Here is a 23720-nt window from a genome sequence, read left to right as displayed (position 1 = left end):
CGGGATGCAGAATTCCGTGCGTGATTCGTTAATATTGTCTTTATCTTATGGGCAACCCATTCCTCATATCAGCAGAGAAATGAATTATCTATCTTACCGGGCCCTACTGAGTTTTTAGGTTAGTATATATCAGTAGGACCACAATGTATTTTTGTGGGACTTCAACTACTGGCATCTTTTCCGAGTGAGAAAATCTAGACAAAGTGAATTGTGTCTTAGATTGTGCCGGGGTACCAAGAAATTTCATTGGTAATATAAGCAACCACTGCCGGGTTGGTAAGCGAAAATTTAACCGCTACATTGCTCAGGGACTCTGTATCTTTTTTCGTCACAAGACACCAAAGTTTGTCATGAGACGTCATCATAAACGTTGTCATTGTTTTATGGTAATATTTCTCTCTGGCTTCCGAAATCATAGATCGCAGGTGCACAGACAAATCAGGAGTTTTCGCGTGGTATTTAGTTACTTTCCGGCTGTGATGCTTATTCGGCATTTCCGTTAGATGATTTACTTACTTAAATAACGGTTTCGCTTAGCGTTCCTTCTTTTATTTTTGCGGAGTTTGGGCTTCTTTAAACAATGTAAGACAATACGCTTAAACAATTCTCTCTAGAACAATACTCTCGAGAAGAAATTACTAGTAAACATTGGTACTTGTGCCACAGGCCGTCAAAACGCTAGGAACATTTGTAAATTACCCTATATAATCAGCAATTATTGCGTCATATGCGGAAGCATCAAGCCTTTTGCTGATTAGAGCATTGTGCGTTCTGTAGTTACACGTATCAGACTTCCCGGCGTGTCTGCGCGAAGATTCGAGAAAAGCCACGCGTTTACAGCAAAAAAAACGGTGCTTAAGGCTACACACGCATGGCGTGTAGTTTTTATACAGGTGAAGAATCTCTGCCTAACTTTTTGCTCTTCTGTCGAAACGAGAGAAGAAGGCGATTTCAGCTTGTGGCAAATCTTTGCGAATGTGCTGGTACCAGACCGTTTCGAAAGATTATTGCAGCAGTCAATTCATGGGGAAATATTGTCGTCCTTTTATTCCATGGTCACTTGAAAAAGTGTTGCAGGGCTCCTTTAATGGAACCTTGAAAATAACTCTGCATGGGAGGCTGCAGAAAGTGAAACCATCTTCGATGATCTCCTTAAAAAGAGGTTCTTATTGATAGCTTTCAACCAGGAGGTAAGGGCTTTGAAAAGTTCTGAAAATATCTTGATGTGATATTGAATAAATTGTTTCTAAATTAGAAATTCCAGAAATTTCTTGGACATATCATTTATGTGGCACCGTAAATACTGCAAATATGTAATTCACCACTTTGTTTTATGCAGGGCGTGTGGTCGAAAGACGTGTGCTTGAGATTCCTTGACCAATTTTTGCGGTTCCTTAAGGATCACGTGCAAGAGGATGACGGGAGGTGAGTGCCAGACCTTGAGGCCATATAGCGTCCACTCTCCGAAACATGCAATCTTGTCGCTTAGCTGCAACGTAATTTCTACCACCCCTGACAGTACTCTCTATATTTCTCTGTGGAGAAAGTAGGGTAGGAAAATTTCTTTACAAAAACGCATCGGTCGCTGCCCGGTACGTCAACAACAATATAAGGTAGTGCTTCCAAAGGAACGAAACGTTAAATCCACCATTTCAAACAGCATTATTATAGCTTACAACGAGATCCTCATTCGGGTCTACCCATTTATTGACAGTGCTGTATTGCCACATCGAATATGCAGCACCAAGAGAACAACGAACAACACGTGCAGCGAGAGAAAAAGACGAGGTTCTTTTCCGATCAGTTTGCCAGTGTTCTGGTACAATTAAAGTGAGTTTTCTGTATTCAACTGCTGCTGTTTTTGCATTGTGACACTGGTGGAGGCACTGGGTACATGTTCGGGACGCCTGACAACAGCCCCACATCTAGTTTAGAAAGATTTTCGCGCATCGACACCCCCGTTTATCACTGCAGCCGCCACCTGTTAGGCTTCAGCCCGGAGTTCGGTCCGTTGCCGGAAAGCGTGACCGTGCCAGAAAGCATGACGGCGCATGGAAGCACTGGCCCCAACATGTCCAGCCCAAGCACGACACAGGTGACTGTTTTGCACCCTAGCCTTCCGGTTGACTTCCACGGAAACGCATATGATGACGCACATGACTGGCTCGAAGAATTCGAGCACACGGCGAATGTTAACGGGTGAAACACCACACTGAAATTGGGCTACGTTTATTTTCGCTTCAAGACGGAGCCCTATCATGGTTCACGAATCGCATGTGGTCGTATTGGGACGAGTTCCGGCAGAGGTTCCTCGACACGTTCCCCAGCACCGAAAGAAGAGAAATCGCACAGCGTCTCCTCGAGTCACGAATTCAGAAACCAAATGAATCCGTTACGATGTTTGTTGAGGACATGGCGTGGCTATTTCGTCGAGCATATCCTAATATGGCCGAAGCCAAAAGGTTAGCCACCTTATGGGGGGCGTTACGGAGCAGCTTTTCGCTGGTCTCGTACAAAACCCGCCTACAAGTGTTGATAAATTCTCCAAGGAGGCGACATCTATCGAACGCGCACTGCATCTACGCTATCGCCAGTATGACCGCCCAACCCACAGTGCACCGATCAGCGTGGCAGCCACGACCACAGCAACAACACCTGACAAAGGTTCTTTGCGCCAACTAATACGAGAAATCGTACAAGAAGAGGTCAAGAAGCTCGTCGCCAAACCGAATGACTGCGTGATCGCCTCAGTAACAGAAGTTGTACGCCAGGAGATCAGGCAAGCGCTCTCGCTTCCTGAGCCGAACACGAGCACTTCCAGGGCAAGCTATGCAGACATAGTCCGCCGACAGCCAGCAAACGTGCCGACACCACATCAGTACCACCAGCAACATCCGCCGACAGCGCTTTGGTACTACAGAGAAACTTCGACGCCGAGGCGGCCACCACTTCGCAAAACTGACATCTGGCGTACCCCTGACCATAGGCCCCTGTGCTTTCATTGTGGGGAAGCAAGCCACATCGTTCGGTATTGCCCGTATCGCGTCGCAGGGTACCAAGGGTTTCCTTCCACAATTCCTCGGCGCCATTTCAACAAAACACCTGACGTCGACACGAGTGTCATGACCTCACGGGATGTTCCTCCTGGGTTTCGGTCACGCTCACCCTCTCCTGGGCGTTACTCTCCATCCTCTAAGCAGAGCACCACTGACAAGCCAAGATGGAGATCTCCTAGTCCACGCCGGGGAAACTAAAAGCAGCGACCTCAGAGGGGAAGGTTGCGAACCGTCAAAGTGCTGAAAATCCCCCAATACTGCCGAGCGAGGAGAGACACATTTTAAATGAATCGACGAAAGATGAGGTTGTTACTGCCGAAGTTGCAATTATGATTGACCGACATGACGTCATGGCATTGGTCGACACTGGCGCGGACTTCTCAATAATGAGTGAAAGTCTGGCACACAAGCTCAGGAAGGTTAGAATGGAATGGACAGGACCGCAGATTAGAGGAGCTGGAGGGCAGCTGCTCACACATACCGGAAAGTGCACCGCAAGAATGAAGATAGGGGATGCATCCTTCGTCGCAACTTTCGTTATTATTTCTGAGTGTTGCAAACAGGCAATCTGGGGATGAATTTCTTGCGTGAAGATGGTGCCATCATCAATATACTGGACGGTGTACTAACCTTTTTAGCGGATCAAAGCGCAGCGCTACACCGAAAATCCCTGCGAGTCACTGACGATGTCACCGTACCTCCACCTCCGTTATCGTGCCGCCTTGTTTCGGTCACGTGCAGCGAGCAGAATACTGGAGAAAGAATCGCTGAACAAGTATTGACACTTCTACTCTCTCGCGGTGTTGCAATTGCCAGAAGTATTGTCGATGTTGTGTGCGGTGAAGCGAAGGTTCTGTTGACGAATTTTACCAACGAGCGACGACCCATTACACAGGGCAATACAGTTGCCTACTTCGACGAGATCACCGAAATCCGCGAGTCCTGTGTAGTACAACAGGAAAAGCCGCAAGCCACGTCAGCCCCACCACCTAATCACGTAAGCACGGATTTGTCACCAGCGCAGAGACAGCGTCTTGTAGATCTTATTCATCAGTTCAAAGACTGTTCTTCATCGACCTCAAGTGTCAGTCAAACGCCACTGATGAAGCACCGGATAAATGGGGAAGAGACGGCAAGGCCAATACGACAGAACCCATACCGCGTAGCACCGAAAGAGCATAAAGCAATCCAGGAACAAGTGAAAAAAATGCTCTATTATGACGTCATCCAGCCGTCAAGAAGTCCTTGGGCATCGCCGGTAGTGCTGGTCAAAAATAAAGACGGAAACTTGCGAATTTGTGTCGACTACCGCAAGCTGAACCGTGTGACAAAGAAAGTCGTATACCCATTACCACGCATCGATGACTCACTCGACAAGCTAAGGTATGCACGCTGCTTCTCGTCAATGGACCTCAAAAGTGGGTATTGGCAAATTGAGGTCGACGAGCGAGATGGAGAAAAAACAGCTTTTGTAACGCCTGACGGGCTTTATGAATTTAAAGTCTTGCCATTCGAATTGTGCTCAGCCCCCGCAACATTTCAGAGACTGATGGATATCGTTCTGTCAGGCCTTAAGTGGCAGACATGTCTGGTCTATCTGGACGACGTCATTGTTTTTTCAAAAACATTTGAGGAACATCTGAGCAGGCTGCTATTGGTGTTCAGGGCAGTAAGGTCTGCCGGCCTGACACTGAAACCCGAGAAGTGTCATTTCGGTTTCAAGGAGCTCCAACTTTTAGGCCATGTGGTAAGCCATGAAGGTGTTCGACCTGAACCCGATATAATTGCGGCCATCCAAAAATTTCCGGGGCCAACAGATAAAAAAGCAGTCAGGCGTTTTCTTGGCCTATGCGCATACTACTATGCGCATATTGCCAATTTCTCCCACATAGCCTCGCCGTTAACACGACTCACAAGAGAAGACGTTTCGTTCACATGGGACGACGATCAGCAGGCGGCATTCGACGATCTCCGACATCGCCTGCAGACTCTGCCTGTGCTTGCTCACTTTGATGAGGATGCTCCTATTATGGTGCACACATATGTCAGCAACGTGGGTTTAGGCACTGTACTCGTCCAGTGGCAAGACTCAGCCGAGCGTGTGATCGCATATGCTAGCTGGACGCTTTCCCGCGCCGAGTACAGCTACTCCACAACGAAAAAAGAGTGTCTTGCTGTCGTATGGGCGGTTATGAAGTTTCGTCCGTACCTCTATGGTCATTCCTTCCACGTAGTCAGCGACCATCATTCGCTCTGCTGGCTGACCAACTTGAAAGACCCGTCTGGTCGGCTCGCATGGTGGAGCTTACGCCTTCAAGAGTTTGATATTACGGTCGTGTATAAGTCCGGCCGGCAGCACGCCGACGCCGATTGCTTATCAAGGTCACCGATAAAGTGCAACGATGACACAGAAGATGACAGCATGGCGTTTGTAGGAGTCGTCAGCACCACTGCGATTTTGTGCAAGCACAAAGAAGACAGCGAGTTGCTTCCCCTTATTGAATTTTTGAATGGCCGGACAACAACCGTCCCTAGAAGATTTGCAAGGAGCCTGCCGTCATTCTGCTTACGTAGTGGTGTTCTCTATAAGAACTTTTCTCCCAGAGAAAGCACCCACCTACTTGTCGTTCCGACGTCAATCCGCGAGGAGATACTTCGTGCTTGCCACGATGAGCCAACATCTGGTCATCTCGTATACACACGCACATTGGCCACAATCCAAAAGAAATACTACTGGCCAAGACTTCCAGCTAGTGTAAAACATTACGTGCGTACGTGCCTCGATTGCCAACGACGAAAATCGCCAACGTTAAAACCAGCTGGACTATTACAACCAATTCAAGCGCCCACGGTACCTTTTGCCCAAATTGAAATGGATCTCCTCGGACCATATCCGACTTCCCATGCTGGCAACAAGTGGGTAATTGTCGCCACTGATTATCTTGCGCGCTACGCGGAAACAAAGGCTTTGTCAAGCGGCACCACCGTTGAAACCGCACGATTCTTCGTGGAAAATATCGTCCTTAGGCACGGCGCTCCGACAATCATAATAACGGATCGAGGTGCCGCTTTCACGGCCGCGCTCCTGAAGACAGTGCTTGAGTTCAGTGGAGCAGCCCAACGGAAAACCGCTTCCTATCATCCACAAACCAACGGCTTAACAGAACGCCTGAACAAGACTATTGCCGACATGTTGAGTATGTATGTTGACGTGGATCACAACAACTGGGACGACATTCTACCATACATCACGTTCGCCTATAATACAGCGCAGCAAGAAACAACACGAAGAACGCCGTTCAGTCTCCTTCATGGCCGTGAAGTGACGCCGATGCTTGATTCCATGTTACTGCACGACTGCAATGACATCTATTTGGGCGCTGCATCTTTTACCCAACGAGCAGAAGAATCGAGGCAGCTTGCACGCGTCCGAATCACCCAGCAGCAAAATTACGACGCCCAACCTTATAATCTGCGGCACCGACAGGTCGCCTATCGGTCCGGCGACAAAGTCTGGATATGGACTCCTATCCGCCGCTGGAGACTGTCTGAAAAAAATCTAAAGAGGTATTTTGGCCCCTACACAGTTTTACAATGCCTGAGCGACGTTAATTACGTGGTCGTTCCTGACAGCCCCTCGACAACTCCCCAGCGAAAACCAGAAATCGTGCACGTTGTACGAATGAAGCCCGATTTTTCAGACTGCTTTACAGCATACATCTACTACACCGTCTTTTGTAAAAGAGCATTGGGACGCTGCTCTCTGGAGGGGGGCAAATGCCACATTGAATATGCAGCACCAAGAGAACAACGAAGAACACGCGCAGCGATAGAAAAAGACGAGGTTCTTTTCCGATCAGTTTGCCAGTGTTCTGGTACAATTAAAGTGAGTTTCCTGAGTTCAACTGCTGCTGTTTCTGCATTGTGACCATGTTACACGAGTATTAGATATACACCTGTACAACTACATTGCGAGTGTGCCAATGTGAGCGCATCTTGTATGCTCTGCTCTGACTAAGCGTATACGCCTAAGGCGAGGCCACACAGGCCAAGCTTGGCAGCAGTTTTGATGCTGTTCATTGAGTGCTTTTAGCTGTAAGCAGCATTTTTGTAATACTGTTGCCTACTGTTTTGCAGGACGGTGTACCACTTCGAGTACCAGCCACGTTCGCGTAAAGTTGTCTGCACCCGTCTTCCAGACACCGACGAGTCTGGCATCCTGCCCGGCTGGTATCTTCGGGGACATGACAGAGACACGACAGTACAAGAAGACAGAATGAACCCATCCTCTAGCTTCTAATCGCGAGTCTCGTTCGTAGCACACTGCTATGAATACATCCCAGTTAGTCGCAGATAAATGGAAGTTACCGATTACCAGTTGCCGACAGCACAGCTTTTTGTTCGCTTCTAACTTTCCATCAACCCCACGAATCATAGAGACAAGTTCGGCGCCACGTTAACTGCTTCAAGATGCACACGTGACGCTCCCATATTCGTAAATGTTGAGAACTGAGCCAGTTCATTCATTCTACTTGAGAAGATCGAGCGATAGGTGGCAGCACCGCGAGAGTGTGTTCGTTGGAAGAGGTGGTTGGTGTACAAAAGTACACAGCGGCGCTTCACTGTCGGTGGTTTGAGTCTATTGTCTGCGAATAAAGCACGTTGTTTGCTATGTAAATACGGTATACATGACCTTCAATGTCTCGTTAATACACGAAGCTGGGCTAACGTTCCTGTTGTATGCGAGAGAAGCACAATCTGCCAACGAATGAGCCGTTGGCCGTCGGTCACGGTCGAGTTCTGCATGGTACTCAAAGTTTTTTTCTTGCTCTATTTGTACATCTTCAGCTTTTTTTTTAAATTTATAAAATAGAGTAAATTACGCTACGCTACACTCACGTACTAGTTTCTTTATCAACAGCAATTATAAAAAAGAAGTATGTATTTCTGCGTAATAAGATTAAGAATATATAAATTTGTGCACTCTGCTTAAGACATGAGTACGAGTTTCACTATAGAAAGAGATAAAAACACGAGAAAGAAAGCCAGCGTACACAACTATGATGTGGCCGTGTAGCGTTCCATGCGTCCTCCTTCATTCTCGCCCCTGTATTTTCCTTGCTGGCATTTATCCAACCTCCAATATTTATTTCACACAAAGGACTTCCTTGCCACAAACCCCACTGAGGGTTGTTGTTAAATGAGATAATGAGGTTAATTCGCACGCATACAACGAGATCTGCTCGCCCAACGTGGTATCAATTGAAAATCATCAGGAAATTTCGTCATTCTACGTTAAATGTAAAAAAAAGTTGATAGTTATGTCCCCGATAAATGAACACGATTCTGATTTAGAAATAAAGAAAATAGTACTTGGAACATTATACGGAAAGGAGAAAATGAAAAAAAAAAGAGCTCGATTTGCACCGAAGTCGGACACCAACTACACTGCGCCACCAAATCAACTTGGTAGCTAGGGCTGTCTAACAACTGCCGCAGACAGCGGCATGAATTTCTTGCAGCATTACTTTAAAAAAAGAAAAGGGGGGAGTGGAGTAATGTATTCAAAAACAGTAATTAAAACTGCCAACCTACGTCATGACCACTTTCCCAGCTGCACGCCAAGGCACTACGCCACCAGAGCAGCTAGACGGTGGCGTCTAAAACGACTACAAATTTATGGCAACGGACTTTCTCATTTTTACCATTACACTACTATGGTGGCTTAACATTACGGTAATGGTCCCCCTCACTACAGTGCACTAGAAGAGGGCAGTGGAATGAACTAAGGTCTCTAGTTTCATCTAGGGACCTCAGAATGAAACAGGCTGTCACGACGCATTTCGGTTGATTCTCCGGCGAGCGACAGTAGCGGCGGCACTGCAGTCCTATGGTACAGAAGATCTCCAGAGCATCTACATTAGGAGAGCGCACGCCATAGCCTGCGAAAGTGCGTAATTACTCGTTTTTAGTGTGTTTATAGCACTTCTGAGACTTTATCAGTGTATGCACGCCTGCTAAGCGCCACGGTGCACGAGTGAATATGGAGGCACGCCGAAATCGCGTCGAGACATTCAGTTTCAAGAGCCTGCTGACCTCCCTCCCCCCCCAAAAAAAATGTCAATCGGAATTTGAACGAACTCGCCTATGTTATCACTCAAGCAGCGCCAAGAGCTGCGCTACATCATAAGTGGCTACTGCCGATCCACAAAATGAGAAGCACAAATAACCGCGAATAAATCATACGCACATTTTGTCAGCAGTATACCTACGATATCCATAGCACAGTGTTCTTTATATCAATTTACATGCGCCCGAATGTTTCACGAAAAACCCGAGTATAAGTAACGTGTTAACAACATTTATATCGGTGACGACTTAGTTTTATCATGTTAGTTTTGTGGAAGATAATAATTCTTGCTTTACGAAAGGCTTAATAAATATAAACAATTTAAAAAGTGCTAATTGTATATATAGCCCATCGATTAATCTGCGTAAATTCAAGGTAACCAGTTCTCATTTCGTATCGACAGCTTGAATTGTGCTGCTTTCTAAATATTTTATTGGTGTAACAGCATTGCAAGCCAGCAAATATAAGACGAAGTTTAGTAATATAAGCGTAGTTACATTATTAAGTCTCAAAAGTGTAGGCGGGCAGAGAGGCATCTTGTTTTGAGCCAATTGTCAGCGGATAAATTGCGTTGACTTTAGTTTACTGCTAATATTTACGCTCTTTTCTACTGTATCGGTGCATGATGCTTATGAAACGTTAACATTACCCGCGAGTAAAGGGCATTTGGACTTTCATAGGAATGCTCGGCCTGGGTGACTCTATTTACGCGTTCGCACTAAAAATCGCGCCTTTGCTGTTTAGTCTACACGTGGTTAGCCTGTATTCCGCCTTCTACGCACTGCTGTAGCGTGACTGAACTACTTTACATCTTTGTCATCTGCATACCACAAAAAAAGAGAAAAAAGGTCACAGAAAGCCCACATATCTGTGCGATTGGTTAAATACCACCGTTCACACCTTATGCGCCTATGATCTCTTTTTCTCTCATTCTGTTCACCATGAAATGTGGGACAGTCAATAGTCTAGTCGTAAAGGCTTAGTGGTTGATGCCACGTTTCGCTAAATTGCATTTACCACGTATACGCCCATATTCTTGCACTAGTAATAATATAAAAATAGAAAGGTTTAGTTTATATATTATGTGCATGCAAGTGCTACAACAAAGGTCTGGTGAATAGGACAAGCATGTTTGCTTTTTTTTCGGACAAAAAATCACTACTACCTTCCATTGAACATTAACGATGCCACACAAATGCTGAAGACAGTGTAAAAAAACAATTTTTTTCTAAAACCATACGACTTTACATATAAAGCATGGCGTCTGAATTTTCAATGCCTGAGCTCTTCAAAGCCACCTAGGCGCAGGGTTGCACACAGTAACTATGTTTTAGGTATATTATAAGTACCGATTTGTCACAGTTTATGTGATGCGTCACAGGCGGGGTGACCAAGGGTTCCGCACACGCATCGAATGGCTCATGTGGTAAGCCGCTGACGCCGTTTACGGCACGAGCACGGAACCAGCTTTGTCAGTAAGCCTTGCCAACAAGGTCACTATATTTAAGATTGGTGCAGCACGTCCAATTTTTTTCGTTGGTCAGACAATATTTCGGGAGTTCATGAATCTTGTGCAGAAGCAGAAGTCACGCTCTCTCGCAGACAGACTGCCAACCTGCTGTCACGTGAGTGCAGCTAACAGGACAACCATCTCAGCAAATCAGAACTTTTCAGTTGATTAAATGTATGCTTTATCCAAAAACACTGTTGTTCAATAGCGATCCAAACGATATTATATATTCGTAAACTTAGATACGCTGGAACATTATTCACCTTATTTTGCTGCACTTAACCGTATATTGATGGAGTATAACCAACCTCTCGAAGAAATAAATTCCTGTAGCCCCGCCGCGGTGATCCAGTGGCAAAGGTACTCGGCTGCAGACCCGCCGGTCGGGGAATGAAATTCTGGCTGCTGTGGCTGGATTTTCACTGGAGGCAAAAATTCTGTAGGCCTGTGTGCTCAAATTTGGGTGCACACTGAAGCACCACAGGCGGTCGAAATTTCTGGAGCCCTTCGCTCTCATAATCAATTGGTGGTTTTGGGACGTTAAACCCCACTACAATCAAGTATACTCCAGTAGCTCAATCAGTATGGCTGTATCTTCATTTCGCGCAATACTTTTGAATGCCAAACATTTCTTTGCGTACTAGAAGCACTTTTAGCATCTGTCTGTCTCTCTGTCTGTTTAGCTATCTATCTATCTATGTGTGTACGTCTGCGTGCTGTCGTCATCACCTTTTTTACGGAGGGTAAACCAAAATTGGTATGGAAGGGTAAGGTGGTTTGTCCAATACAACTCACTGGTCATGATATGAATGTTGGGACAATGCCGTGGCATCAGTCACCAAACACTTACCACCAGACGGTGGTCCTGATCCGCGGAATGGTATGTGCCACTGGTATGAATGAGGGTATGCGTCATTGGTAATTGACAATTTATCGAAAGCCAGGAGCGCTGAGAACACGCGTGAGTAATTTTAACGCGTGACCGTTAAGAAAAACAACGGCACCTCCTCGAAAGTGATCGTGAGGAAACTGGTATTGCTGTATCTTCATTTCAGAAAATATGTTTGAATGCCAAGAACTTCTTTGCGTACTAGAAGCACGTTTAGCATCTATCTATCTATCTGTCTATCTATCTATCTATCTATCTATCTATCTATCTATCTATCTATCTATCTATCTATCTATCTATCTATCTATCTATCTATCTATCTATCTATCTATCTATCTATGTTGCCACCTACGTCTGCATGCTCTCGTCATCACCTCTTTTACGGGGGGTAAACCAAAATTGGTATGGAAGGGTAAGATGGTTCGACCAATACAACTCACTGGTCATATGAATATTGTGACAATGCCGTCGCGTAAGTCATCAAACAGTTACCGCCAGACGGTGGCCCTTATCCGCGGAATGGTATGGGCCACTGGTGTGAGGGTGTTATTGGTAATTGACACTTTATCGAAACCTAGGAGCGCTGAGAACACACGTCGGTCATTTTAACGCGTGACCGTTAGGAAAAACAACCGCACCTTTCCGAAGGGGATTGTGAGGAAATGCGAATGCACACATGTCAGGATCTTCGACGCGTCGTTGGCGTTTCACAGTGCCTTCCCGAGCACGGAGTTCCGCATCGGCGACTCGGTTCAAGCGCATGCGTTCGGCATCATGCGTTCTTCGCTTCGCAGCAGTGTCTTTTTCTCCAACCGATGATGACCTTGAAGCAACTGGAGTGACGCCAGCACCAGGGAGAGGCGTGATGCTACAGTTGCATTCTGTTACACTTCGTCCTAGTAATATCTTAGCCATGACAGATTCGACTTCACCGACTTCCATCGCTATGAAGACTACAAAACGCGCGCTCTGCGCGTGATATATGTATATAAGTCCGAACGGAGAGGAGGAGCGCCCGAGCTTTGTCTCCGCCGAGCGAGCTCCGCGATGCGAGCGCCTTCGCCGGGCACGCTCCACTTTTCCTTCACCTTCCGCTGCTCCACGATGCGAGTGCCGTCGCACACCCGCACGCTCCTCCTTTCTCTTACTCTCCACCACCACCACTCACCACCTGTTCCAGTTGCTAGGCGCGGTGCAGCTAATGCTAGGGGCGAGGAGGAGCGTGCGCTGGGATCTGTGCGCACGCCCACCAGAGACGCCCGACAACCCCCGACTATGAAATGCAATCGCATTTAAAAGCTGACATCCGAGGTGTTGACTCAACGACTGTAAAAAAAAAGAACTGTTACCGTGCCAGCAGTAATCGAATCTTAGCTCTGTGCATGGCGACCAAATAGTCTACCACAGAGCCAGATTTTCAAATAGACCGTAATGGTCGTTAAGCGTTAATAGGTGATGCAGCGATCGCTATTCAATTTCATAAACAATATATATGTGCTCCTACAACACAGCCATTACGTCAGGTGGAGATCAACTGCTGCTAAGCGCAATGCACTGAAGGTGATTGACGGTTTATATAACAAAAAACAGCATGACTAGACATTGGTATTAATGATTCGAGAGTGTGAAGAAATCTCAGTGCATATCCACAAAGTGAATGATGACGAGTGGGCGAACCGATAGAACTTAGGGTTCATAATATCTATCTTCATCTCGCCGTCTAGTATAAAAGACGGACAGAATGAGGGACAGACGCATGAACGGACAGACAGAACGACTCATTCCCGGATGCAGGAGGTGTTGGATGCGTGGATGGACGGATGTGGGGACGAATGAACGAACGTAAAGTTTTATGGACGAAAGGACAGATGGATAGCAAGAGTGACCCTACATTGTGTTCTGTAGCTGATTACCAAGAACGGTATGTTGCATGCACGTATCTTGTCTTTTTTTTTTCTTTTTATTCCGCAGATGTGCAGTTTCGGTTTTGATTTTGTGGGACGTGATACACGCCAACTAGGTCAAGCCTACGCGGCTTCGCCCTCCCCTCAAGTTGGCATCGGCAGCGTTGGCCCAATGAACGCAACGAATAAATATCATGCTCCCAGCAATAATCGACCATCCGCATTCTGCACGGCAATTGAACATTCTACCACAGAGACACGCGAGGTCTCGAAACTGTTTTTCAAGTAGGCCGTAATGTTTGCGAGACGTCATTTGTGGTTGCAGTGTTGGATATGCAATCCTATAAAGCGTACATACTCCTATCATACAGCCGTCATGTCAGGTTAAGGACAATAATAGAGAAGTGTATCCATTGAAGGTCATTTATGTTGCAGTCTCCAGGGACGCCATCCTCGCTGGCACAGGGGCTACATATCAGCTGATAAGTAGCGCTGATACACATGTTACTGTTAGAATCGTTACATAGGCCACGTACTGTTTATGATATGAATGTGCGTACAGAATTTGCAGATATCTTTAGCTTCATGCCTTGACGTTTCACCTAATAACAAAAACATGGCGCAGTCACGTTCCATCTACATGCTTCGCATAACACGGATTCCCAAGGTATGTGGAATCTGCCAAACCTTTTTTTTTTTTGTCCTTTCGCAAACTAAATCTCTCGCTATGTAAAACATATTTTATTTCTTTATGCCCGTACCTATCTGTAAGCGAATAAACTCGTGGAGCCAATGGTCAGTGCATACTCAAAAGTGTTTTCGAGTTTCGGCGAATCCCGGTAACGACGGGCGTGCCGTCATGCAGTGGCCAGCACGCCTTCGAACACGGCGCGGATGAGGCGACGCTGATCGCTTTATCTTTAGCCTCAATACCCGAACGTTCGCAACACGCAACCTATTTGAATGGTAGAGACTGCTGTGCCGCGCGGCGCACAAGCCACCCCCACACAAAAACGGCTGCTGCGCCGCACGGAAGTGACGTCATGCACTTTTTCAGTTAGGCGCTTCGTTTGAATAGTCAGAGTGTCTAGCGGTTTGTCTAGACGTAACAATATAAGCCGTAAGAGTTACGCCCAAACATAAAAGTAAAAAACAAAATGTTAGTTAGGTCCAGCGTTACAACAATACAAAACCGGCTTGTTAATCATTTCACACCGATTGGCAGTTGTGACGTAGTCAAAATAAAGAGAAAAAATGGCAGCATATCCATGGAGTGAATGATCGAGAGGGGGTGAAGCATCCATCCGTCTATTCCTTGTTCTTTCCATCCGTCCATAGGCCCATTGGTGTGATTGTCCATGCGTCCATCCGCCCATCCGTGCGTGCGTCTCTTCGTGCGTCCGCATGTCTATCCGTGCATCTGTCCCTGCGTTCGTCCAAGCATGTGCCCCTGCGTCCGTTCATGCGTCCATTCATTCGTGCACCCATCCAAGCGTCAGTCCATGCATCTGTCTGTGTGTCCGTTCGTCCGTCTAGTCAACACTCCAAGTGCCACCATCTCACATCTTTTCATCATATATTCCGCATATAGAAGCACCGCTATACTACGGACATTACAAGGACTAAACCAGAGGCAGTGCACACACACTTTCTTATGGCTTGCACTTCATGCCTACTTCCCATCTTTAACCACTTCGAGTTCATGGTATATACTAATTTGCTGTATTCATGGCCCTGAAGCCCAACGCTCGCTAAACCTTTCTAAAGCCAAGAAGGTTACGCCCAGCAAGTATAACGTAGCAACCCTTTCTTGTCAGATAGTGCTCAATGTAAATGCCAATGGCTGCTAATGGGGAATGAGAGACAGAAGAATTTGGCTTTTAGTTAATGCGCATGTTCAAATTTAACGACCACGTTACAGAACACACAGGAGAAATCTCCCACCAGCACCACCTTGAAGGTCAAAACGTAAGACATGTTATGCACTACTACGAGGGACGAACTGGTGCAGCTTTAAGGAGCTTCGCCCCCTTCGTCCCTAAAATCAAGTTGTGGCTAGTTGGTTAGAACCGCTCCTCAAGAACTGGTAAGCTCGGTGGTTCGAGCCCCTTTCCAGGCTTTCCCCATAGGAAAAAAATAAATGGTGGGTATGGTGGAAACCACAATCCGCCATTATGGTGGATTATTGTAGTGGGTGGATGGCGGGTGAGATAGCGGATGGCAGGTGCTGGGTGGGATGGCGGATGTTGGGTGGGATGACGGGTTGCCGGGTGGGATGGCAGATGCTGGGTGGGATGACGGGTTGCTGGGTGGAATAGAGGGAAGCCGGGTGGGATAGTGGGTTGCTGGATGGGTTAGCGGGTTGCTGGGTGGGATAGCGGGTCAGAGGTGTGAATGGCGGGCGAGGTAATAAATGGCGGGTGAGGTAGCTAGGCGAGCCGCAGGCAATGAATGCACATATGCAATGTATGTGTTGGATGAAAATGATTGAGTTCATAACGTCTCCCATCAGTGTTCATAAATACATTGTTGTGCATCTCCAATCTTTATGAGTGTTTATGAAAAAAAGACAATTTACCACAAAAACACTTTTAATTAACCTATTTTGCCTCGAATTCGTTTCGACCAACAACAAGCACTATGGTTAATTTATATATAACAATAAGAAGCTTCCAGGCTTGTTCATTAAGTGTACATTTATTAAGATGGCTCATTTTTTGATAGTGTTTCGCATTCTCTTTCCTTGCCTGCCGGCTTCCATAAAGAGTCCACGCAGGTAGCGTTGCACAGCTTCGACGCGGACGTCCTCCGGTTTTCCTGGCTGTTTGTTTGCTGCCACAAACTGCTTCAGGCACCCTGAAAAATGCCAGAACAGGGACATGTACACAAAGTAAAAAAGAGATTTTAGAGGAACTATAAATATTCAATTAAAGAAGGAGAAGCTGTGATGTCCCTTGTGCTACTTGTTTTGCTCAAATAGATGTATACAGTGCATCCACCTTATAAATACATGACTCAAATTATTCAAAACACAACGAACTCTACCTAAATTAATTTAGTCAAAGCAATTTTAAAAAATGTTGCAGTTTTACAGAAGGATAGCTTAATTTAAATTTCATTCAGTGAAATGTATTCAAAGTTCCAATTCATTTTTTGTTCGTAGTAAACAAATGTGTCATTCAGTGGTGTGTCATGAAAGGTATTTTGGCTAACAGTGCGAGGTGTTATGGCAGTTCAAACTTGAACAAAATAGCTTATTTGTGCCAGCCAACCAAGACAAAATGGACAGTGCTATTCTCTCGGAAAGAGCACCCTTCTTCACTACAATGTACTAACGAATTGTGGCGAAATCCATGATTATGCAGAACATGTGCAAGCCATGCGATCAATCACTCTCCATGATGATGCAAAGCAAAACAGGAATTGTATCAAAGTGGCCACCATAAGTTCAGAAAAGTTAGATGTGACCTATGTTGCAGTAATTCGCTGAATTGCTTCAACATAGGTCACATTTATTTCACAATTCAAACACACTCAATGAGCACAGCCCAATCCACCATTTTCATAATACCAAGACGCATGTGTCCTACTCCTACTGAAGAAGTCGTAAAATGACTTTGGATCTCCAAGATTTTTATTTTAATGATGACGGTTATCCCAGCCCCTACCAAAATGGCAAATGGCCCCCCAGGAAAAATTAAAAGCTTTATTCCAATGATTCAAGCTGTCACGCGAAACTGCTAATGTAACAAAAGATACCATTTTATGTGAAGATAATTAATGTGGCAATCTGTTGATAAATTTTAACCACCTTGCATTTTCAGCAACGCATTTGGATTTTGTCATGAGATGTGTTCATAAGGTAGACAGGCTGAAGCTTGTGCAGCGCCGTTCGCTGTCCTAGCAGCGAGAGGGCAAAGCTCAAGTCGTTTAGAGGGGCCGCGCTTGCTTGATTTTTCCCTTGCACACAGAAAACGTGTTCCTCAGGGCTTTTATTTCTCATTTTGCACCCTATGGGCACCGCTCCTTCGTCATCCTGGGAAGCACGCACACACTACTGCTGCACTGTGAGCAGCTGCGGAAGTTTAAAAATATCGCAGAGCTAAAAACTTCCCGCGAAGTTCTACAGTTTCATATGCAAGCAGTGCGAGGAGCAAATGCGTCAGGAGTGGATTATGGCAGTTCGTCGATACTTACGCGGTCTTGTCACTCTGAAGAATTTTTTTGTCGTGCAAGGTATTACCAACTATTCACGGGGAGAAATGTGATGGCAGGACTTATATAGAAACAGAGCATTTGTAAACTGAAGCTACAACAGCAAATAGACAACCACTGTACATTTCGAGATCAGCCACCGGCTTTCCAAGACAACCATTTGTAATGCAAAAGCGGCACAGCTCGCTAGCTTAATACACCACCGTTTAAATACCGTACCGTGAGCCTTGCAAGTGTTTTATTCAGCTGATGGCTGTAGACTTATCATCGCCGCTCAGTGTCAACAGATTTATGCTGTGTGTTCGCATTGAGGGTTTGTACTTACAGGTCTTGCAAGCAACACCCATCGAGCAAGTTTAGGTATTACAATGTTAGGATCGAAGTCATAAGTTCACTTCCCACCAAGACCAGCTGCATTTTCATGGGAGCAAAGCATGGCAACACTGTGCTTAGATTTAGGTGCAAAAATGACGGGCAGGGCGGGTTGGTTTTGTATATTCAAAGCGTACGTTGGGATGACCCTAAATGTAAATAGAAGTGGCACTCGGTGTGTGTGCACCCTTTAACCATCGTCGTTGTCCCCCCTTACACTTCAAATAGATTTAGGTGCACGTTAAAAAAGCCTCAGGTGGCTGGAATTAATCTAGAGCCTCACACGCCGGCGTGCTTCTTAATGATGCCATGGTTTCGGCCCGTAAAATGTTATATCCTTGCATGCGCCTGAGCCGGGGGCGATATGCACCTGCTGCTATAAAAACGAGTTTAAAAAGAACCAAGGCGGTTATAAAATTTTCGGTGGTATCGCTAAATTACACGCTGTTGTCAGGGGCCAATCTCGGCGTGAGCAAAAACATGCTCAATCTTAGAGGGTATTGTATACCATGGACCAAGCGAGGTGTCAAAACAACCGAAGCAACATCCGAATTGGTGAACACACTGCGTGATCACGCATGCATATTATTCGAAATCAAACATGCGCTGCAAGAAACACGCACGGTAGAAGTGGGCATAAGGTATTTTTTTTGTGCGCATCATTATGGCACAAAAAGTCCAAAATGGCATTGAACTTATGATACGACGTAGTTAACACCCGATAAAAATCTCGACAAAACGAAACTTTTGTGAAAATGAACACTGCGCATTGCAATGGTGCCAGCAACTGAACAGGGCAGACTTAAGTTTTGTTCTTCACACTGACTTCTTAAGAAATTGAACGCCGCGCGACGTACTTCGCATTCAAGCAAAGTCCGCATGCTAAATACAAGCGCACGCTAAAACGTGGTGGTGGTATGCCAATAGCTCCGAGAAGACGTGACTGCCACAGCAAATGTGCGTTTTACCAGTTAACATACATAGAGGATTCGTGCTGTCACCTTACATTTATATGATTATATAAATGCGGCTGTTCACCATCGGCATGCACATAGCACTCCCTCAAAGACATTGTGGGGACCAAGCTTGTTGCGGCAAGTGGCCGTGTCACACCGGGCTTATCAGTGACGAGACGGAGGCTGCGCAGGTTTGTGCGCAGTGGTTGCCACAACATCATGTTTGACTTACTTGGTCCCGCAAAGGTAGTCAATGAATCGCTCTCGGTTCTAGTGATATTCACACTGTGAAAATGTTTTTTTTTTTTTAAACCTTCAGAGCAAGTCACTGGTTAAGCTGCACGTGCCGGGCGCCCGGAAAACAGCATGTGCAGAGCGCGTGAACGTGCTGAGAGAGTGTAGACACAAGGTGGGAGTGGAGTACTAAGCGACTAGTTCTTGCTAAAAAGGCAGCGAAACGCGCGCGGCGCAGCGTCCCTTGGGCGAGGTTGGGAGGCCTATGAACAGGCGTCGAACCTGCAGTACCACTCACGTTAAACAGCGAAACAATGTGCATTGCCACGCAATAATGCTTACGATAATGTGCAAGTTGCTTACCTTCCATCATCTCCACTTTTTCAGGGGTGACCTGAAGCTTCATTATGCCTGTGGATGGGCTCCGGCATGCCTGACCTGTCAAGCTGCGTTTGGCAGCTCAAGCTGTAGGCCAGAAGTGCTGGGCCAGCTCCAGGCAGAACTTCCCGTCACTCGTGTTCCGCATGATGTGCTCCCATTTCTCTAAAGCCATGAATGTGTTTTGGCCAATTTTGACCTACATAAAAATAACCATATATCAGTTATTTCCAGAAGATATACCCATCTATAAGCCAATAAGTTAATCAGGAAAAAAACATTATAGCATAAACCTGCCTGCCTAGGGCTACAGAACCAGTAGAATGCAAATAGCCAACATGCGTACACAAAATCAAGCTTCAGTAGGAACTGTTCATTGCTTGTATGCTATATGTAGCATAGTACGCATTATTCAAGGAGTTTTTCTGACATTTACCGTCACCTGTGCACATTGGCGTGCAGCAATGAAACCACAACAATTTGTGAAACATGACTATATCTTTCACTAAACAAGCACAAAGAAAAGGAAAGGAGTGAGAAATAACTTTTAATAGCACCCATATTTGAAGTGGTTGTACTAATTCTAATCTGAATAATACGTGCGCAATGTCACCTGGCCATCAAAAACACGGTAGAGGTCAGTGGGTGTCATCGCTCTTGCCTGGCTTGCGAGTGGCTTCGTTGCTGCTGGCTGCAGCTGCTCGTCTTTTTTACTGATATAGTCATTCCTCTGCATGTTGTTAGTATACCTTTTGACTTAGTGTTTAAACAAATAGGATAACCCTGCCAAGTTCAAAGAATCTGAATCTGGGAGATTTCCAAAACAGAAAGTGGGAGGGGGGCATTAATTTGCCTCGCCCTTTCCCTGCCCCCACTTTAAAAAAACATCCAAGAAAGAGGGGAGGGGGGTACCAAACTGCCTCGCAAGTGCAAACATAAGTTTTGTGGTCTTACAATAGCTTATAAGCAATGCAGGCAGGGTTTCCAACTACAGATAGCTCTTGGATATACAAATCTAAAGATAAGCGCAACTATTTGTTTCTTCCGAAATTAGGTACAAAATAACTAGCAATATCGGTTTTCAAACTGAAACACATGCACGAAATATTTGGTAATAAACATTGGTAATAGACGCAGTTCTGGACGTGTATTGCTGGCCTCACACTTATTTCTGAAGCATCCAGCATGCTGCTCTCAGCCATAGCTCGACAGTTTCGGTACCAATGATCATATTACCCGTTGTGACACGGTAATGTGTTTGAACAACCAAGATATTATCAATATTATTGTACGTTTACATTAACGACACCTAAATTTGTTTAGATGGGTCAGACTAGGAAGGAGGTTTTCAAGTTGGCCAGATCAGGCTAAGAAATTTTGATTTCATAGAAATCTTCCCGCCATTAGTACAATGGGAAGAAATGGTACAAATTTGGGACACTTACCAAATATGGAATAAAGCTCTGTCCCTTTTGCTATCATTTATATACAGTAACACCTCATTAGCTAAAAACTGAGAACACTGAGCTGTTGCTGAAAACATTTACAACAGTGACAAAAAGGTGAATACTCTGCCCATGTATGTGCCAGAAATCATACTTTGCAGCACCAAGCAATGTCATTCCTCCCATAAAAAAGAAATAATTTAGGCACAAAACGCTCACCGCAATGTGAAAAGCTATCGTGGCTGTGCAGGAAGTGATTGTCATCATGGCCTGCACAAAAAGTGAAAGCATTGTCTGAATACATCACAAGAAAAGAAACCAAACTACTGAAATATCTCTGGCTCTGAATTTCCTAGTATTAGCAGTACTAATGAAGCCTAGATTTTATTGCAATTGCACAGCTTGGCTCAATAAAAAGATGCATGCTATCTTGTAAATAAATTGCAAAGGCAAAAATGTTCCAAAATTTTGATGAATCATGATATAAAACGTTTACTCTGACTTAAAGAAGGGTGACCTTTGAAAGCGAATTTCAATGATTGGCTGTACAGAAGTGGCTGAACAGAAGTGGTAAAATTTGTATGATATACCAAGGGTATATGCACATTTTATAAGATCGGCAGTAATAGAGCTCCATATTAGTTTTCAATTTTGTTTAGATCGTTCAATTTTTCTACAATGTACTTTTTTATTAACATCTGACAACTGCAAAGCATTGTAATTTTTCACAAAGGTAGTTAACCTTTTACAATTGTGGAACTAAAATTGAAAAATGTACAACAAAAACCAGATTTGTTACACTGCTTTACTTTTGTCTATGTATGAAAATTTCCATCTATGAATAATTTTGCATTACTAAAAACACAAAAGCACTTGTGCTGCTGATTCTAGCTACGTACAGTTATGGAAATGCCGCTTGTTAACACACTATTTGATAAACTTGGTTTGTTTTTGTTTGATAGCTCACAAAAAAAATGTAGATAATGAAGAAGTTACATAAGTGTACATGTGGATTTCCTGTCAATGTGCCAAAGAAAAAAAAACTAAGTATGTTGAAAACTGCGAGGGCCCGAGTGCGTTTTTTTTTTTTAATCAAGAAATTCTCTATCGTGTCACAGCCAAATCCCAAAATCGAATTTTTTTTTTCACCAAAAGCAAGTCTCACCCTACCTTCACAGAACAATCATCAACAAAATAATTTACATGTATTGCTACCTATACATTCTCAGTATGCATACACAGTGGCAACTAGTGAGTGTAGGTTGACGAGTCACGTTCTTGTAGAAGCTAGTCGGGTGCCACAGTTACTGCAACTAGCCGGTGCGAACAAAACACGATTTCAGGAATAGCCATTGTCTCTGCATAACCTCTTGTACAGATGCATTCAACAAGCACTGCATAGGAACGCGTTGCATGCGTGGCTTAGCAACATCCCCTTTGTGCTCAAGCCTCAATGGCCTTTTCCTGTCAGTTTCACTAATCTACGTCGCGTTGCGATCTCCACATCATATGGAATTGCAACCTACTTCAGGTTTGCCAACAAGATTTACTTTCAAAATTGAAAGGTGCCCTATAAGAAGTCATGTTTCTGTTGCCATGGCAAACTTAGTGATGGAGCACGTGAAAACATGCAGGCTGAGCTCACTAGTCTTGCAGGTGAAAATTTATCGTTGACTCTTTTGTAACATTAAAAAAAAACGAGTCTGGATGCTTTCTTCGTGATACTGAACAGTGCACACCACATCAGAAGGAAAGACAATATTGTGCCTTTTTTTTTGGGGACGTGCTTGTATGCAGGACCAATAATGACAGTATGTAAACAAATATCTGCCTTTGTTAATAACGGCTGCATTCTTTTAAAGTAAGCAATTTTCACTATCATACAGAGCAAATGTCAAACTGCTTATTGGTGACTGATAAAAAAAAGTTTCATAACCTATCCATTTCCGAACGAAACATGGCTTCGATAAAGCCTTAGCACCTCAGTGCAAAGGAATTTCGCGAAGATTTCGCTTTTGCAAGCCACGATATAGTGTCAATGTTTTCAACCAACCACCTCGCTATTGCACATCCTTCAAGTAGATATGTGCCATGTCTGAAACTTGTAATTGTAACATGCTCACAATATCTAAGAATCTTCTTGAAAAACAAGCTGAACACTACATAAAAGTTAATGTTAAACCAGTATTGCAGTAATATAAAAATAAAAAGAAAAAACTTTTTGTTACTGTATACGCTCTGAATCCCAAGTTTGTGTTCACCACAAATTTTCCTCCATGGTGTTCATTCAACAATGTATCCAGGTGGTCTGTTCGTTTATATTTCTCCATGCTGTTGTAGCATCATAATGCGCATATTATTTGTGAAACTCCCCCATATATCAAAATTCAAACACGACATTGACCCCCAACACTAGGAATTAACAGATTATTGCGTTACCTGTTAACAGAAAGATTTACTATTAAACGCATAATTTGTATAGTGTAAAGTGGTTTTCAGAGTTTCAGGTAAGGCGAAGGTCAGCTAGCTACTAAAGAAATTGGGCGGACTGCGTGTCCGGATTTTTGAACGCAGTTTTGCAACTTGTATAAAGAGCGACATGCGTTTCGTGTGCTTGAAAGTTGGAATAAT

The 23720-nt window shown here is 44.7% G+C and overlaps 1 protein-coding gene and 1 long non-coding RNA gene across 2 annotated transcripts in view; one reads left to right on the top strand and one right to left on the bottom strand.

Moving 5' to 3' along the window:
- LOC142803086 (decapping and exoribonuclease protein-like) overlaps positions 1-7356 on the top strand; it is a 119880-nt gene extending 112524 nt beyond the window's left edge. The window contains exons 5-6 of the mRNA XM_075888192.1: positions 1340-1425; positions 7194-7356. Coding sequence (XP_075744307.1) covers positions 1340-1425; positions 7194-7356 — 249 coding nt within the window. The remainder of the gene's footprint in view (positions 1-1339; positions 1426-7193) is intronic.
- An 8862-nt stretch (positions 7357-16218) lies between these two features.
- LOC142803463 (uncharacterized) lies at positions 16219-21359 on the bottom strand. The gene is made up of 3 exons (XR_012894131.1): positions 21309-21359; positions 19630-19843; positions 16219-16345 (listed from the first exon to the last, which is right to left on the bottom strand). It is a non-coding gene; the product is annotated as an uncharacterized LOC142803463 (long non-coding RNA).
- Between the last annotated feature and the right edge of the window lie 2361 nt (positions 21360-23720).

The sequence above is a fragment of the Rhipicephalus microplus genome, chromosome 3 (genome assembly GCF_043290135.1).
Source record: "Rhipicephalus microplus isolate Deutch F79 chromosome 3, USDA_Rmic, whole genome shotgun sequence".
Classification (NCBI taxonomy): domain Eukaryota; kingdom Metazoa; phylum Arthropoda; class Arachnida; order Ixodida; family Ixodidae; genus Rhipicephalus; species Rhipicephalus microplus.
This window is presented reverse-complemented; position numbering and strand designations above follow the sequence as displayed.